Source organism: Glycine soja, chromosome 3, assembly GCF_004193775.1.
Source record: "Glycine soja cultivar W05 chromosome 3, ASM419377v2, whole genome shotgun sequence".
In the NCBI taxonomy this organism is placed as follows: Eukaryota; Viridiplantae; Streptophyta; class Magnoliopsida; order Fabales; family Fabaceae; genus Glycine; species Glycine soja.
Window position 1 is genome coordinate 34,111,234 of NC_041004.1, and position 19,516 is coordinate 34,130,749.

General features: G+C 30.7%; 2 protein-coding genes across 7 annotated transcripts; one reads left to right on the forward strand and one right to left on the reverse strand.

The window, feature by feature from the left end:
• Positions 1–2,641: 2,641 nt before the first annotated feature.
• Positions 2,642–5,624, forward strand: LOC114406538 (putative UPF0481 protein At3g02645). Of its 5 annotated transcripts, XM_028369268.1 has the most exons (3): positions 2,861–2,920; positions 3,333–4,563; positions 5,318–5,624. In XM_028369268.1, coding segments are annotated over exons 1-3 (1,437 nt in total). In that variant the 5' UTR covers positions 2,861–2,918; the 3' UTR covers positions 5,522–5,624. The 5 variants fall into 5 exon arrangements, with proteins under 5 accessions (XP_028225070.1, XP_028225072.1, XP_028225069.1 ...); XM_028369269.1 differs by lacking the exons at positions 2,861–2,920; positions 5,318–5,624 and adding an exon at positions 2,642–2,837 and having other exon boundaries at positions 3,333–4,804; XM_028369271.1 differs by lacking the exon at positions 5,318–5,624 and having other exon boundaries at positions 2,844–2,948; positions 3,333–4,804.
• Positions 5,625–15,918: 10,294 nt separating this feature from the next.
• On the reverse strand, positions 15,919–18,988 carry LOC114406539 (UPF0481 protein At3g47200-like). 2 transcript variants are annotated; one of them, XM_028369272.1, is made up of 2 exons: positions 18,837–18,988; positions 15,919–17,743 (listed from the first exon to the last, which is right to left on the reverse strand). In XM_028369272.1, exon 2 carries the CDS (start codon positions 17,713–17,715, stop codon positions 16,177–16,179), a length of 1,539 nt encoding a protein of 512 aa, XP_028225073.1. In that variant the 5' UTR covers positions 17,716–17,743; positions 18,837–18,988; the 3' UTR covers positions 15,919–16,176. The 2 variants fall into 2 exon arrangements, with proteins under 2 accessions (XP_028225073.1, XP_028225074.1); XM_028369273.1 differs by having other exon boundaries at positions 15,919–17,812.
• Between the last annotated feature and the right edge of the window lie 528 nt (positions 18,989–19,516).

Here is a 19,516-nt window from a genome sequence, read left to right on the forward strand (position 1 = left end):
GTGAAGTGCATAACTTTATATTTTTTTATGATTTCTATAATAAATATTTTTTTAATTTCTTAATCAATATGGATACTGGTTATGAAGACTCGTTATCTCTTATTAGTAAAGCAGAGAAATTTTACAAAGAAAATTTCCTGCCTTTTTTGCATGCAAATCCTGCTAAAAAAATTCTCGAAAATCACAAGATATTGATATTATCTTTTATTATTAAAGCATAAAAGTTTTACAATTTTTTTCCGCATTTTTTGCATGCAAACTTCACTAAAAAAATTGTATTGATATTATTATTAAAGCAATATGTATTAATTATTATCTTATTGATATTAAAACACGAATCAATGAATATGTTATCATAAATCTATATAGTAAATGAACCAAGAAGCATGCCTGTTGATTTTCATCTAAATCGAACGGTTAACAAAGTAATAACCATATGGCCAGTCCTTAATTGCATCATTAATTAGTATCCTTAATTTTCATCATTGATTGGAAACTAGTCAAATAGATCTTAAAATAGAAAAAATATATTTAATAACACCACATTATTTTTAAGCCAATAAATTTTATAATTTTCAGGATGAAATCTTCTTATAAAATAATCCCTTATTATTAAAGTGGAGAAGTTCTAAAAAGAAAATTTCCCATCTTTTTGCATGCAAATTTCGTTAAAAATTTTATGTAAATCACATAACATATTATTATTATTATTAAAACAATCTGTATTCATTACTGTCTTATTGATATTAAAAATGCGTATCAATGAATGAATATATTATCAGAAACCTTTAGTAAATGAGCAAAAAAAATGTATAAACTTACAGTTAACAAAATATATAATGTATAAAGTTTTTTGGTCTGAGGGGAATAAAATTATATTATATCACTCATTAGAAAAGATTCAATACAAGAAAAATCATGATAAAAAAATTTGTTGACAAGCAAAAATATCTTATTTCTCTTGCAAAAGAATGAACAACTAGATTCATTTGCGGACTTACAAACTAAGCATGAATGTTATGTAAAGATGATAAGATATGATTGCAGCTCCTTACCTTACCATGGGGGTTAACATATATTTATATCAGTTGAGATATTAATATCTATTAACCTGTAAGTCAAGTGTGGGCTCTTAAATTATGTTTTCTGTAAACAATGGTACCTCTGGTGCCATTCTATTTATATTTTTATATCTAGATATACAAGTATTTGCTGATTTAAAAAAATAATTGCAGCTCCTTAACATTCTCCTGCTTCATTATTCTGAAATTTTGCAGCTCTTATGCAGTCCATCATTTGCTGATTTAACAAAATGATTTTTGCAGCTCTTATGCAGTCCAATACTTATTTAAAGTTATATTATATCTTTAATTTTTAATATTTGTGATTTGTAGGTCCTGAGAGTAAAAGAAATGTACAAATATAATGGGAAATAAAAGATATACAAATCAATTAATTTCAATTCTTAGAAGAAATTTGTTTCGCGAATTTGATTATATTCATATTTACTAGACTGTTATTCTCGTTCAAAGATGTTTTATAAATACTTTTAATTCTTGAAAATAATTGTATTTACATTACTTCACTCTAAGAAAATAATTGGGAGATTTAAATATGATCTATCATATTCTGCCTTGTCTCACTCAATCAAGTCTTTCAAGTTTTCTCTAATTCATTAGAAAGAACTTTTTTTATACTAATGTGTAAAAATTAAACAAAAAAAGACAAAGAAAAAATAAATATAACAATATGTTTTTTTAATGAATATTAATGAACAAAATGAACTTAAGTTTTTAAATTGGTCGACAAATGTAAATGCAAGTGAGAAAATAAAATACAACAAAGTAAAACAAGATAGCAAGTGGGAAAGACCACATGCCTATAAGATAGTTGAGAAGATAATCTAATATCTATGGTTTCTTATTCACTAGATATAATATTTTCTCCTTTTTCAATATAGATACTTTCCTTCGAAAACAATTCTATAAGAAATATAGACATATATCCATTCACAAAGATTTCAACCTTAAAAAATAATATTCTCTATAATTAACCCAAATTAGAATCCTATTTTTCACCAATAAAATTAGAATGAATTTGATTTAATTTAAAAATTCAATCCCATGTTTGCAACCTAAATACAAGATTCTTGATTATTGTGATAAATGAAAATATTTAAATACGGGCATGATTTTTCTTTTGGTGAATAAATACGAAGCATGATTTGTAACTAAATACATAATTTGAACTATTTTTTGTGTGTGTGAAAATGAATTAATTTTTTTTATCTAATGATGATAATCAAATAAAATATTATAATCAAGTTTGTGAAAAAAAAAACATTATAATTAAGGTTGACCTAACTGGAGATAGGATCGAATTCTGACAACTGACATCTCAAACAAAATTATATATTAATATTTATCGATAAAAAAATTAAATATTATAATTAAGTATCAATCTGAATTATTCGAAATTCTAATAAAATATTCCCATTAGTGACGACAAGTAAGAATTCTTACCCTGCAGAAAACAAATTCACATGCAAAAGCACAAACAGACAAATAGAGCATCACAATTCACAATAACTCACATACCAAGGTAGCAACATAAGGAAGAGGTCGGTAGGTGGTACTCCTTTACACCCTTAAAAAGTTTTGTAACCATTTCAGTGAAACACTTACTTTCTATTCCACTTTACCAAAACCACCAAAGCTTGTGTTTTTTTAACTCTTGGTCTCATTTGTCAATGGAAAAAGGCTTTTGTGTTGGCATCCTTGTTTTGATTCCTTCTATCATGTGAAACAAATCTTTCATTTGGTGTTGGTGTTGCGTGTGTAAGTCTTTGTATTGTCAAGTTCAAATTTCTTGTTAATTATTTTTCTTCACAAAGTTTATAGTTTCCCATCTTTTCTCAAATGTAAGTGCTATGCAGATCATTGTGAAAGGTGAAAAGAGCCAAGGTTTAAAAAAAAACAGTCTATAAAAGGTTTTGAAGGTTTTTGCAACCACGAAGTAATAGCCTTTGTAGCTGCATCAATCACATTTACCTGCAATTTTGAACAATATTAAGCATTTTGTGATTGCAATTTTTCTTCAAAAAATTTATAGTTTTCCATCTTTTCTCAGCCAAGGTTTTAAAAAACAGTTAAAGGTTTTGGAGGTTTTTGCAACCACGAAGTAATAGCAATTGTAGCTGCATTGATCATATTTATCTGCAATTTTATTTTAATTGTGACTACAATTTAAAACCTTGAAAGTGTAGCTATTAGTTCTGTTTCAATGTATTATTGCAAGTGATTTATGTATTTTTTTTTTTCTCTTACTCTCAGGGAAGAGAAAGTTGTGTTTCAAATTTCAATGACTTCTGCTACTAGTTATACTCCTTCACCTGAAAACAAACCTCAGATCCAGCACATAATTAACATTCCTGAACAAATGGAGCCTGAGGTGCATGATCAATGTTGCATTTACAAGGTTCCTCATCATCTCCTGAAATTGAATGTGGAAGCTTATACACCACAGTTCATCTCAATAGGCCCTCTTCACAGTGACAAGCCAGAACTAAAGCAAGAGAAGCAGAAACAAAGGTATTTTCATGCTTTTTGGAAACGTCTATCTCACAAGCAAGGTTTAGCTTTGTCACAATACAAAGCCTTCCTTGAAGAGAACATAGAAAAGATAGGTAATTGTTATTCCAAGCCAGAACTTCACAAGGAGGAAAAGTTTGTTGACTTGATCCTCTTAGACTCTGTCTTCATAATGGAGCTGTTTTTGAGAAAAGCAAACAAATCTGAACAGAAGAATGATCACATGTTCACCACATCATGGGTGTGCAAGTTGGCTCAACGTGATTTGTTACTACTTGAAAATCAGATTCCCATGTTTGTGTTGGAGGAATTGCACACAAGGGTCATCCTTGGAGACAATGGCACAAAAGAAAACAGTGTTAAATTTGTTGAGCTTGCCTTTAACTACTTTGAAGACTATTATTTTTCACACAAGCCAAGTTTTGAAGTGGAGATGATCAAGAAGTGTAAATCTTGCAAACACTTCACTGATTTGATCAGATACACCTTCTTGCCTACAAAAATCCAGGTTGAGGGGGTGAATAATGTGAGTGTGAATCCATCACAACATTTCACCCCTTGTCAAGTGGAATGTGTTCTTAGAACTGCAACAAAGTTGAATGAGGCTGGTGTTAGCTTTGAGAAAGTTCAAGGTAGGAGCTATTTGGACATAAAGTTTGAGAAAACTCCAATCCTCAGCTGGTTCTTATGTTTTGGTTGCTTACCATTCTCCAAATGGTTCAAAGCTCGTTTGCAGATACCCCATTTGAAAGTAGACCAAGTCACAGAATGTGTTCTAAGGAACCTCATTGCCTTGGAGCAGTGTCACTATTCCGACCAACCTTTCATATGCAACTATGTGACTCTAATTGATTCTTTGATTCACACTCAAGAGGATGTGGAGCTGCTGGTTGACACAGAAATCATTGACCATGAACTTGGAAGCCACACTGAATTGGCAACTATGATAAATGGCCTTTGCAAGCATGTTTTGGTGACTTCAAATTATTATGGCAAAACCACAAAGGAACTCAATGAACACTACAACTGCTGTTGGAAACACTACATGGGTATGCTGATATCTGTGTACTTCCGTGACCCTTGGAGATTCAGTTCAACTATTGTAGGAATTGCTGTTTTCTTATTTGCTGTTGTTAACTTTCTAAGGATTATTGGTGTGTTTCGTCCAAATTATTGACACTAATGATCTTAGAATTTTGCCTGGCACATGCTAATCACTTAGTTTGAAAGTTATTTTTTTTTTTTTTAACAATAGCAATGAAATGTGTCTCAATTATGAGATTAGTTTCTTTTTCTCACAAATAGTCCAATTAAATATCTAAACTTGATCATCTACAACAGTTTTTTTTTTTCTTTCAATGACACTAATAAAGTTTGAACTTAGAATTTTGTATCAATTGTCTGAATCTCACTAAGCCTACCTTAATGAAAATAGAAATTTGCACAAAATAAATGCCTCCTTGTAGAAGTTAAACTATATCTATCAATGTTCATGTAACTAAATTCCTGGATATTTGTTTTCAAATCTTGCTGATAAAAAAATCATGTTATATAGAAAAATTAGCTACTTATGTTTTCGCCTAAAATTCAGAATCAGGTCAAATAGTGAAACTAAAAGTTTCTTTCTTAGAAGGAAGAGATATTTTCTTCTCACAAATGCTTCTTCAGAGACTTGAAGCCACACTGAATTGGCAACTATGATAAATGGCCTTTGCAAGCATGTTTTGGTGACTTCAAATTATTATGGCAAAACCACAAAGGAACTCAATGAACACTACAACTGCTGTTGGAAACACTACATGGGTATGCTGATATCTGTGTACTTCCATGACCCTTGGAGATTCAGTTCAACTATTGTAGGAATTGCTGTTTTCTTATTTGCTGTTGTTAACTTTCTAAGGATTATTGGTGTGTTTCGTCCAAATTATTGACACTAATGATCTTAGAATTTTTCCTGGCACATGCTAATCACTTAGTTTGAAAGTTGTTTTTTTTTTAACAATAGCAATGAAATGTGTCTCAATTATGAGATTAGTTTCTTTTTCTCACAAATAATCCAATTAAATGCCTAAACTTGATCATCTACAACAGTTTTTTTTTTCTTTCAATGACACTAATAAAGTTTGAACTTAGAATCTTGTATCAATTGTCTGAATCTCACTAAGCCTACCTTAATGAAAATAGAAATTTGCACAAAATAAATGCCTCCTTGTAGAAGTTAAACTATATCTATCAATGTTCATGTAACTAAATTCCTGGATATTTGTTTTCAAATCTTGCTGATAAAAAAAATCATGTTATATAGAAAAATTAGCTACTTATGTTTTCGCCTAAAATTCAGAATCAGGTCAAATAGTGAAACTAGAAGTTTCTTTCTTAGAAGGAAGAGATATTTTCTTCTCACAAATGCTTCTTCAGAGACTTGAAAGCCAGGTACTCTGGTTTAGGCTCTAAAACTATGAATTTGGCCAATGTGTCGAAGCCTGAAGAAACCAATTTTAAACATAACATTACATTTTTGGTTGCATAAATTACTATTAGATTTATAGTGCAGCAAAGGCATTCGAAAGATCCCCTTAAGAACCGGTTCATAAGGGAGTGACCTACTCAGCTATATAAACACTTATCAAGTTTACTAATCACTTAGTTTGAAAGTTATTTTTTTTTTAACAATAGCAATGAAATGTGTCTCAATTATGAGATTAGTTTCTTTTTCTCACAAATAATCCAATTAAATGTCTAAACTTTATCATCTACAACAGTTTTTTTTTTCTTTCAATGACACTAATAAAGTTTGAACTTAGAATCTTGTATCAATTGTCTGAATCTCACTAAGCCTACCTTAATGAAAATAGAAATTTGCACAAAATAAATGCCTCCTTGTAGAAGTTAAACTATATCTATCAATGTTCATGTAACTAAATTCCTGGATATTTGTTTTCAAATCTTGCGAATAAAAAAATCATGTTATATAAAAAAATTAGCTACTTATGTTTTCGCCTAAAATTCAGAATCAGGTCAAATAGTGAAACTAAAAGTTTCTTTCTTAGAAGGAAGAGATGTTTTCTTCTCACAAATGCTTCTTCAGAGACTTGAAGCCACACTGAATTGGCAACTATGATAAATGGCCTTTGCAAGCATGTTTTGGTGACTTCAAATTTTTATGGCAAAACCACAAAGGAACTCAATGAACACTACAACTGCTGTTGGAAACACTACATGGGTATGCTGATATCTGTGTACTTCCGTGACCCTTGGAGATTCAGTTCAACTATTGTAGGAATTGCTGTTTTCTTATTTGCTGTTGTTAACTTTCTAAGGATTATTGGTGTGTTTCGTCCAAATTATTGACACTAATGATCTTAGAATTTTGCCTGGCACATGCTAATCACTTAGTTTGAAAGTTGTTTTTTTTTTTTTAACAATAGCAATGAAATGTGTCTCAATTATGAGATTAGTTTCTTTTTCTCACAAATAATCCAATTAAATATCTAAACTTTATCATCGACAACAATTTTTTTTTTTTCTTTCAATGACACTAATAAAGTTTGAACTTAGAATCTTGTATCAATTGTCTGAATCTCACTAAGCCTACCTTAATGAAAATAGAAATTTGCACAAAATAAATGCCTTCTTGTAGAAGTTAAACTATATCTATCAATGTTCATGTAACTAAATTCCTGGATATTTGTTTTCAAATCTTGCTGATAAAAAAAATCATGTTATATAGAAAAATTAGTTACTTATGTTTTCACAAATGCTTCTTCAAGGATTGAGGCAAAAATATGGCTTTAATACTATATTAGATTTAATCTTAAAACCAATTGACATTATGTGAAGTTGTTCAACAGGTATATAAGCTGCACTCCAAGGATTGAGGCAGTCGATGTGGGACTTGAGTATTTCCCAATGATTACTATCATAAATACATTTTTGGAAACTTAATGATTACATTAACAAATCAACTAACAGAATTACAATCATAAATACATTTACTATGTAGTTACAGCAAGTGGTCAAGCCATTCATGAGTAAAATTATGGGATTTTGCTATGGTATACAGGGGAAGCTCTGTTTTCATGTAAATCATGAATCTTGATCATTAGATCAAATCAAATTTCAGATATATATTTTAACTATCATATAACAGATAAAATGGAAGCCATGAATTTTCATTGAAAAGTTCTAATTAGTTGAATGATTGAGCATGTGAATATTGTCTGCTTTGTTGGTTGAAACTTGAAAAAGTTAGAACATACTCCATGCTGTGAAGTGTGAACACTGAACACTATTAGTCAGTCTATTATTACTGTTACTCCAAAACTTGAAATGTCAAAACCATTGGAATGCGTGAAGAGCCACTGGACCACACTATTAGTCTGTTACTGTGTTATTGTATTATTAGCACTGCTACTCCATACTCTGAACATGCCACTTTTCGCGTAGAGCACGATTTCGGCTTTTAATTTTATTATTTTTTTACGAGATTTTAATTTTATTTATCATTAAATATTAAATTTGAAATATATATCAAACACGAGGAAGGAAGTCATACTTGTTAAGTAAATTGTAATTTTGGTCATTTTTAATTAGTTTTGGTCTTCTTATTTAAGACGACAAATAATTAAATTTTCATGAATTTGGTAACCTTCTCTTTATATTCATTTGATTATAAATAATTTGAGAATTAAAAGTTATTTATTTATTAATATTTTTCAATAGGGTAAGCTTAATTATGAATACTATATAATCGGATTGATAGACAAACTAACAAAAATATTCTGTATTTCTAGAGATATATGTTGAGATATGGACAGTATAAGCCTACTAGCATCATTGATATGTGTAAGCCTTATCTTGGGGTGTAGTGGAAAACAATGAATTTTTCCCAATTGTGGGTATACTTGTGAATTACTGAATTATGCTAGGAATTGTAATGGGCTTTTTGTATCCTCTCCAGCACCACTCTCTCTTCGGCTCTCTCCAGCTGTAACTGTGACCCTTGGATTTAGGCAAAGGTTAAGATTAAAGCTCAACAACAAAAAAAAAAAGTTTCATTTGTTTCTATCTCAAAACTCAAAAGTGAAACCCTATTCAGTTGTATTATATATCCCTCTCTTTGTCTCTCTGACGCATGCAATGAATTTCTGTTTTTATCCTCTGATACCGATTGCATGCAGCACCAATGCACCATGATGGAGCTGCTTGCTCTGGCTGATGATCTTCGTGAACGATGCAGGCATAATCCAGCAGAGAGTAGATGCCTAATTCTTAAAGAATGAATTATTTTTTAACATTGACTTTATCACCCTCCAAATGTGATTTTTTTTAATTTTTTTTTATCAGCAATAACAAATAATATTAAATTGTACACCAAGTGCTAAAAAAAAATAATTACAAGAATCATGATCAACTCGATCAATCAAGGACATAATCAGCTGCAAAAGTTTCTTTCCACCAACTGATGTAACAATTAGGATTTTTTTTACTAACGACAATCATAATCACTTGAATTCAGGATTTAGTTATATTTAAGACTCTTATTTCTCCAAAAATATATTTAAAAGTCTTTTTTTTAATAAATTTAGCCTGGATGGCCAACTGAACTACCTCCTTTAGATACAATTAACATTTTTTATTTATTGAAACAAGACATTAACAATTTGATGAGTCTTTAAAGCATTTACTACGAGAGATAATGTAGTTTGATAAGTTCCATCATAGAAGCAGAGAAATTGAGTAAGGTGGCAGATATTAAAGATAATCCTGAAACACTCCATTATCTCCCGACGAACAGGTTCATTCACATCTTATTTTCCTTTTATATTTATTTATCTATTTTGGTGCTATAAATCATAGTAATTCAATTTATTGCTTGTTCCTATATTTGCAAGTTCTCTAAGCTACATAATTTATTAGGTATTTGATGGGACATACTACTCACTCCTCGTGTCTAGCTTTCTTTGGTTTGATATATGCCAACTGGGGTTGAAGTCTTCTAAAATGCTTTCTTTTTCATATTGTTTTTCTTAGCTAGCTAGTAATTATGTTCTATAAATGCAAGTGGTACGTTCTAGGCCATTTGGGGAACTGATATTTGTTTTCGGAATGGTTGGCAACCATTTCCTTTCAGATATATGTTTATACTTTGTAGAGTGAAGTTGTGAAAAGCTGAAACTGTTGCAGAGAGTAAAGCAAATTAAATCGGGTTATGATTCGTAGCAGAAGAAGAAAAAATATATTTGGATATTCCAAATGAGAAAGAGTTAAAAGAGAAACAACATAAATATAATAATGGATGATATAATATAATAAAAAGAGAAATAAAAAAAGAGAGATATTAATAAGACATTTAGATATCATTATTACTAATAATTAAACTGAACTGTTTCTTTTTTAATAATTTTTTTTCACAGCACATATTTTTGTTGCTATTCATATGTTTTTATAATATAACCAAGTCAGTATTATTGTGAAAAGGCCTAACAAATTGGCTTCCTTTGAAGAAGTCGCAAAACCAGATATATGCATAGCATGATATGATGAGGCTACTCCATGCACATCATGAGTTATTATAGTGAATTAAACAAACAAACTTGTTCCAGTTCAGACTTTAAAGAGTCTTGATATTCGTCTATTCCATTTTGGAGTGAATTGGGATGGAAGATAGAGAGAAAAAGTAATAAATATAATAGGTAGAGTGATAAATTAAAAAAGAGAGAGATAGAGATAGATGGAGAGAAAAGAATGAGGTGGAAATGAGATGGAAGAGAAAACAAATATATATGAGTATCATTTTTTGATCTAGAAAATGAGGTTTAAAGTTGAGGAAAACTAGAGTTTATGGACCTTTTGCCGATTTTTTCAAAATAAGTCTGGAGGTTTATTTTTTTATTATCAAAATGATATCATTTTTTCAATAAATTATCAAAATGAATAGATTTTAAAAAAATTATCAAAATGGGTAATTCGTTTTTTTAAAGATTATTTCAGATATATAGATATAAAGTGTTGTGGATGAATTTCACATGTGCACACAATCATGACCTAGTTTGATTTTGGTTTCTATATATTACATAGTGAGGAAGTTAGTAACATGTATTTCTTAATTTGTTATAGGTAGAATATGACATTCTAAGAATTGGTCATATCGGCTTCCCTCATGTCCAGAAAGCAAATATTTCAATGATAAAAGGTAGATATCTTTATATATGGTAATGCTCATATGTACACTAGTGTTGTCAACACAACTCTATATGGACAAGTAATCTTTTATATATCTTGTCAGTCTTATATCATCTTTATCATGGGATATAGGTTGAGTTTTATTAAACTTTATGTGTCTCGAATATTCTTTAGTAGTAAAATTTCTTTATTAATTATTTGTCTTTGTAAAATATTAACTACTATAATGCACATTTTCTAAATTTATGTCTTTGATTAACTTAGGAGTGAAGAATTTTATGTATTTCAACACCAAGATATGAAACAGAAAAGGAAGCGAAAAATGAAAGAAGTTACCTAATTAAAATGTCGGATTGTTATTCTAAACCAGATACTATATATGAAGATCAAGGATGACGAAATTCTAACTCTAGAATCCAAATTTCATATGGAACATTTCTACATTTACTTGGCAGAATAACTACCAAACAAAGATTTAAAGATTGAATGTGAAACGATTCATGTATTTTTTCCAAATAGCTTATTTAGCTCATGCATGCGGTAATTGAACGTTCTTATAGCATTATTATTATTATAATTCTTTTAACCCCTATCCTGTTTGACGTAAGGTTCTTTTATTGCATACCACATTAATGTTAAGGTTCTAACCTTAATTATTGTGAACAATAATATAGACTATTCACACAATAATATATAAGCGATTTACACTGGGTCACATACGAGAATGTAAGGATTGCTTTATGTAGTCAATAGATATGAATTGGTGTAAATAATATTTTCTTTTCCTCCATTTAATATATATAAAATAGGGTCATGCTGATTATCTAGAATTAAATACCACCAATAATGTTTTGATAATAAAACACAATAACCTTAATTACCCTTAATTGTTGTGCAGTAAAAAAATTGTTGGGTTTGCAGCCACGTTACTATATTTTAGTGCAGTGATTAAAACTATGTTTGGACAAATCTTTTTATAAGTGTTTACAGGAGAAGAAAAGAACAAGGTAAAAAAACAAAGTTAGTTCTCGCTTATGCCAAACTTTTTCATAGAAGTTTTTTTCATTTTATTTCTCCAAAAGCTAAGGTGAATATAGATTGATTTTAGTTTATAAAAAAGTTTAAAAATTTTATTTTCTATTATAAGTATTTGTGGAGAAATTTATCCTTATATTAATTTACAAGAATTTTTTTAAAAGAAGACCATGTGCAATGTTTTTCTTTCGCATGTGCTTTTTATTTCATTAGACTATTAGACTTGCTATGCTTTTTGTTCGTATCCGCATGTGTTTTTTCCTAATTATATTTTTAGCTTATTATTATAATGCTATTCTTTAATGGTTGTTTAAAATTTATTTTAAATAAAAAATAAACATGTTGTCTTTCCATCCATGTAGCATGTAGTAATTTTTTATGTGTGATTTATTTAGTATTTTATAATTTTTGGTAAAAATTAAAATTTATTATTGGTGGGCGTGAGTCCAACCCAACTCATTGACCCAATCAATCCAATTCAAATTAAAGAAGAAAAAAATTGGATTGGTTTGAATCATCCATTCCATTTGGTTTTTAAAATTATGAAATTGGCTGGTGATATTGATTTGAGTATTGAATTTCAACATTAAAAAATTTAAACCAATCCAAATCAATCCAAACTCATTATTTTAGAAAACTTTTAATTTTTATGTTGTATAATTTTATAATTCTACAATTTTTATGTTGTAAAATTTTATAATTCCCACTTATAACATTATCCATTAGTTTTTTTTCATTTTATTATGTTTTTCTATTTTTTTCTCTATCATATTTCATTTTTGTTATTTTTAATTTTTATTTTATTTTATTAAGTGATCCAATATTGATCCGATTTGAACCAACACAAGTGTAACCAAGTTGGTTCAGTTTCAATTATCAATTTCTTTTAAAGAAAATTGAATAATTTCACATTGGCTAACATTGATTAGTTATAATCAAAATATCTCTTAAAATCGAATCAATCCAACCCACAATTATCCCTATTTTTTTTTAATTGCCAAAAGTATTCTTCCATTGATAATACCTTTCGAGGCAAATAGATCACATGAATATATTTTGCCTCTCCCAACAAAGCGAACTATATGCTTAATAATGTTGATAAGTTGAAGTTAATAAATTAAATGAGTTTTAGAAAAGTCAATAAGATGAAATTTGCTACCAAAAGAAAGGTTTTTTTTTTCTTTTTCTTTTCACATTAAAGTTGCATAATTTTTTTTGGGACCCCTTTAACCATGAGACCTAGGCAGACACACCTCAAAACAACACCTATGATTGACATATTTTATGAAATATGCTATTATAAGACACATTATTTTTTGGCATTGAATCACATGGGGTTCGAATTGGATTGCCCACTTAAGACCCAAATTTAATTTTCTCAAAGAATCTTTAGATAGTGCTTGATTAAATTATACTTACATGCATTTGAGATGAAAGTTTCAAAAATTATTACAGGTCTCACACCTTTAAATTTTACTTTAATTCAAATATTTAATTTTTTTCATCCCTGTTCACTTTCACATATCTTTCATTCTTTTAAACCAAATGGACCCGTGTGCTTCAATTGATTAAAGACCAATTAGGTGTTGTTGACAATGATTTATGCACCAATATAAAAGAAAAAGGTTTATTATTTTTTAGTTTATAATTTTTTTGGATTTATGTTTTTAGTCCCTAATCTAGATTTTGACTAGTCAAAGTTTTAAACTTGTTCTCTTATATATATCACACACACAAACATCAAAGTTGTTGAGGAAATGATTCAATTAGTAGGAAGTTTTTTATAATGAATGATATATTTGTAAAAAAATCTTATATACTCACGAAAGTTACAATGTAACCAAACGTGAGCATATTTATTTTCCAAAAAATATATTAAGACTAATCAAATGTATTTTACACATTCTCAAACATATGATTCCTAGTCGTTGAGTTTTTTAGAAATCATGATTAATGTGACTCATGTAAAGCTTGTAGGCCTTTAATCTTCTTCATCAATGGAGTCCTTTGCTTTTTGAAGATCAATGGCAACAGAATGGAGAAGGAGGAATGATAATTGGAGACGTTACTTCAAGAAGAAGATAAGTCAAGGACAAACTCACCACCATAGGAAGCCATGGATAAGAGTTTGGAGAGATAGGAAAAGATGAGTAGAGGGAAAGGGAGAAAGTGGAACGAAATTTTGAAAGAGAGAAGAGGGAGAATGAGGTTTGAACTTTGAAGTCTAATTTCTCAAATCATCAAAGTTGAAAAATTACACACACAAGATTTCTATTTATAACCTAAGTGTCACAAAATTTTAAGAAAATTTGAATTTCTATTCAAATTTTACTTGAATTTGAATTTGTGGAGTCAAATTTAGAGCCAAAATTTCAATAATTATGATTAATGAATTTCAGCTATGGTTCAACCCACTAATCTAATATCAAATCTAAGGTTTTCCACTAAGTATGCTTAGGTGTCATGAGACATGTAAAACATGAAGGACATGTACAAAGTGTGACTATATGATATGACAATGAGGTGTAAGAAGTAAATGTTCACCTCCCCCTTAGGCTGGTCCGAAATTTAATTGGATTAAGCTTATCTCAATTTAATTAAATTTATCTCCCATCACACACATCAAATAGCGCACTTAATGCATGCGAAATTACAAAACTATCTCCAATACAAAAACTAGTCTAAGTGTCCTAAAATACAAGACTGAAAAATCCTATATTACTAGGGCACATTTCCTACCATGGTTATCAAACTCTCGAGTTTACGAGTTCACTCACCCTCTGTGAATTGACTCTTGAGTAAACTCTTTTTTTTTTAGTAGACTCTCGGTAGACTTTATAAACTCTAAGTAAACTTGATAGACTCTCAAGTTTACTATCGAGTCAACAAGTTAAAAAAAATAGACCAAAATGTAAATCATTTTAGGTTGTTTTTTGTCTGTTTAGTATTCAACATACCTTCATTTAGTGTGTTATTTTCAAATACAAAAATTTTCATCTTTAATAACATCAAACACTTGTTCTCTAATAACCTTGCTCCCTAGAAGCCCTAAATAACCTTGCTCCCTAGAAGCCCTAAATACAAGACTCAAAGATAATGAAACTCTAATCTCGTATGTACAAAGATAAGTGAACTCATACTTAGTCTATAAGTTTAAAATCTACCCTAAAACTTATGAGAATCCTAGGATAGGATTGCATTAATGATATTGGGGTAGGATTGCATTAATGATTATCATGTATATAAAAAAATTTCGGCTACCAAATGCTCCTTAATTGTAAATAGTGTTTGGAATGCTAACAAACATGTCAGATGAGTTGCACATGATATTTAATAATTTTTTGCCAACGTATTCCTGTCTTCCTCATTTAACATTTGGGCAGTATGCGTAAAGATATAAAAAAAAATAGGAAAGTGAAGAAACAAGCATGGAACCACCATTACAGCAACCAAAAATCACGGAACCCAACCCACACCATAAATTGCAACAAAAGAAGTCACGAAGATTTTCAAAACGTGTTAATCAGAACCAATTAACATAAAAAAAAAAAATTTAGAACATTCAGCACAATGCAACTAAGCAAATCCTCCCAATTGTTAACACCCAATTCAACCAAAATTTGTACCATTTACATAAGCTAAATTTCCTTCACCTGCACAAGGAAACCTTATAAAGCTAGACATCTAATTACCACTGCATATCATTTAATTCATTCAATATTCCAAGCCGAACAATGACTTCACAACCCACTCACAATTTTAGTATCATAAAAATTCAGGATTAATTGATTGCATTGATGAGATTACATTCTCTATTGACACACTGTTTATTCATTAATCCATGCATACATGTACGATAGGAAAAATTAATGCATGATTTGAGACTATGCGCGCATTCATAATTCCAACTAGTTATTTTTCACTTGACATATAACATATTCAATATAATTACTAGAAAGAATTGATAAAACCTGGTTATGCATCACTAGAAGATATTTTCTGACACAACAACTAACATAGGTTTATAGTATTAATATTAAGAGTAATATGATGAAGCATGGAAGCCATATATGATGTTTTTGGGTTTATGAGAGGAAGAAAAATAAGGTGCAGAAAAGTATCTAATATTTTATTGAAACAACTGTATATATAAAGAGCACAAAACATAACTGATACATCCATTGTTTGTAGGTATACAACATAATTTTAAATATTTTAAATTTATATAAAAACAGAATCAGAACTCCTAATCTGAAATCTAAACAACAACAAATCAAACCCCTAGAAACAAGAAGAAAATAAGCACTCCATGGTTGTAGCTGTTATTTGCAATAATAATCCAAACTGAGTTACATTTTTGTTCATTCTAGAAGAGATAACGACAAACACGGAGGAATTGGAAGACAGCAAAAACCAGCACAGCAATACCCACCACAGTGCCACTTGCCCTCCAAAGATCTCTGAAGTACACCAACCTTAAAGCCGCAATAGTGTGGTTCCAATCGTTCATGTAATGGTCGTTGAGCTTATTTATAATGTGATGGTAACAAGTTGAGTTTGTGACAACATGTTTGCATAAACCATTAACAAGAGTTGCCACTTCCTTATCACTCCCAAGTTCATGCACAATCACTTCCTTCTCAACCAGCAACTCCACATCAAGCTGAGTGTGTATCAGAGAGTCAATGAAAGAAACATAGTTGCAAAAGTAAGGCTTGTCTGGATAGTGAAACTGCTCAAAAGCAATGAGGTTCTTGAACACACGTTCAGTTGTGTGGTCTACCTTCAATTGGGGAATCCTCAAACGCGCTTTGAAGAGCTTCGACAATGGAAAGCAACCAAAGCAAAGAAATGAACTCAGAATTGGGGTCTTCTTGAAGGCTATTTCCAGTAACCGCTTGTTCACATCACCTTTCTCAAAGCTTATCCCTGAGCCTTGTAACTTTGTTGCAGTTCTTAGAACCTGATGAGCATGACCGGCTTCACACTCGGTGGGAAGGTAAAATTGCCACCTTATCAGATCAGTGAAATGTTTTGGTCCTTCTGGATTCTCTTCAGAATTGCTTCCTAGAGGACGTTTCGAAATCTCACTCCTATCTTTTCCTTTTGACTTACAAGGTTCCTTCAGACAGTGGAGTATGTAACAGGAACAGTGTTTCTTGGTTTCACCAGAAGAAGACATTTGGGTGTCATAGAAAGCAAAGTACTCAGTAGCAAGCTTAACAAACCCCGCAGTGTGTTCATCCTTCTTGCTTTCACGAGGGACAACATCATCATAGAGTTTCTGCAGCACAAAAAAGGGTATTTGGTTCTCTATAAGGATCAAGTCCCCAGCGATGTTCCTGCTAAGCCATGAGTGTGTCATGATCAGATCATTGTTGTTTTTAATTCTAAAGGATTCGGTTCGCTTGTGGTTTTGCTCATGCTTGGCTTTGTGTGATTTGAACTCGCAGTTTCTCAACATAAGTTCCATGATGAATACGGCGTCCAGCAGCATCATGTCCACGAATGTATCTTTGGTTATGTCAAGGAATTTCTCTGCATAGCATTGTCGAATCTGCTTTTCTTCGGTCTCAAGGTAGTGTTTGTATGCCTCCATTTGTTCGTCTGAGACACCAACACGTCTCCCGAAGAATTGGTAGTATCTTAGCTTATGCTCTTGCATTGGCTTGAGTTCTTCTTTTTTGAAGTGAATTGGACCTATTGAGATGCACTGAGGAGTGTAGGCATCTTCCTTCACCTTTCGGAGATAGCAAGGAACCTTGTAGATGCTACGATCAGACAACCTTAGCTCTTCTGGGACTCCAAAGTCGATCAGGGCATGTTTCACCCTCTCAATATATTTGGTTTCATGTAATGAAGCATGAGCAGAAGGAGAAGGATTGTTATTAGTAGCAGGTTCCATTGTTGCAGCAACCCAACTTCAACTTCCTCTAATTCAACAAACACATAACTTCAGTATATAAAGACCAAAATCAAACTATGCCATCGTTATTGTACACCTGTGAAATTCATGAACAACAGTACCTTCCTTTCTTCAATTAAAGATTCAATTAAAAACCTATTTGTAAAATGAGTCCGGCTAACACGAAACCATCCAATGAAATATAAGTATTGAATTTTAAATTTTAAAGTGATTGTGTTTGCACACTTCTTTCTCTTCACACCACCTGCTTATTTAGTTTTCTGAATTGTATTATACATACTGGAAACTAATTTTTGGAATGTAAAAAATACAGTGGTCCAGTGAGAAAAAAGAGAATGTAAAACGAATTTCCCTAATTTTTAAATTTGAATTAAAGGTAATAGCATGTTTGGAAACCCATTTAAGAAAGAAGAAATCATGTTTGACATGAAAAAACTACAATTATTAGTTTCTTAAAATCACATCCAAGATGTAGAATCAAACAGACTATAAGTCTTTTTAGCCTGATCTAATCACGGCAGGATTCAACCTTAGACAGAGAAACCTGCAAATAAAAAGTCTTGAAAAAACCTGCATTTTCACTCTTTTAAGTCTCAATTGAAACCAGAATTTTAAACCAACATACCCGTTTCTCAATCTCTTCACAGTAAGCCAATTTCTTAGGCTATTTTGAGAAGAATAATATGGACATGGCTATGTTATAAAACGCATGAATAGAAAGAAAAATATGTTGTAAAAATGCTTTAAGGTTAGTTTAAATTTCTAACTATAAAACTTCAGATCATACAGCAGAGTTTCCTCTCTGCAACATTTTCATTTTTTCACACCCTCACTCTACCAACATATTTGAAAGAAATTTGGTTGCCAACCAGTCTGAAAACAACAATCACTTTCCCAAATGGCTTACAGAGAAAAGAAAAAGAAAGCATTTTAGATGACTTTAACAACAGTTAGTATCAAAAAGTAAAGAAAGACACTAAAAGTGAATAGTGTGTTCCAACAAATAGCAAATCAATTATATATGTTGCTTAGAGAACAACTCGCAAATACAGAACATGGAAAATGCTAGAAATTACAATGGATACAGTTCAGAACCTGACCTTTTTATCAGGAGAAAATAAACAATAGCTGCCATAGTGCCACCTTACACAATGTGTCCGTTTTTATCGTGTCCAAATGTACAGGATGATGACTGAGGAAGACTTCAAGCCACATTTATTGAATCTGAGTGAGACAGCTGTTATCATTCAATTTTACTTCAGATGACGTTGAGCGATGTATTGAAAATGCGTCATATTGTAAGGAACGTTATTAATATACATATATATTAGTAAGCTTTTGTCTGTACTGTATTTGTATAGGTAGGACAGTGGTGTGACCGAGCACAGTCGAGCTGAACGAAAGTCAGGACCTTATTTTAAGAGTCAAATTGAAATTTTTATTATTTAGATTATAAAAATTTTAAAATAAAAAATTAATTATGAAAAAATGTCAACAAAATTTACGTACTGTTACGGATTTAGCATCTAAAAGTTAAGAAACATAGTGTGCAGATTTAACACATAAGGAAGAAGAAGAGTAGGAAATAAGAAGAGCAAACACAGCTAAGAGAAAATAGGGAGTTTTCTCTTATTTAATCAGATACAATGAATACAAAGTTAGTCTCATCTCTCTTCAACTAGTTACAAGGCCCTATATATACAGACGGACCCTAACTAACTAACAGAAAATGGTTACAACAGTAACTAATTCTAACAATTACAACAAAATAACAGAAATA

Bases quoted from the DNA above. Each gene is read 5' to 3' on its own strand.
- LOC114406538 (XM_028369268.1), top strand. The intron at 4,564-5,317 runs GTGACTTCAAAT...AAGCATGTTTTG, and splicing joins GCCTTTGCAAGCATGTTTTG to GTGACTTCAAATTATTATGG.
- LOC114406539 (XM_028369272.1), bottom strand. From the start codon at position 17,715: ATGGAACCTGCTACTAATAACAATCCTTCTCCTTCTGCTCATGCTTCA.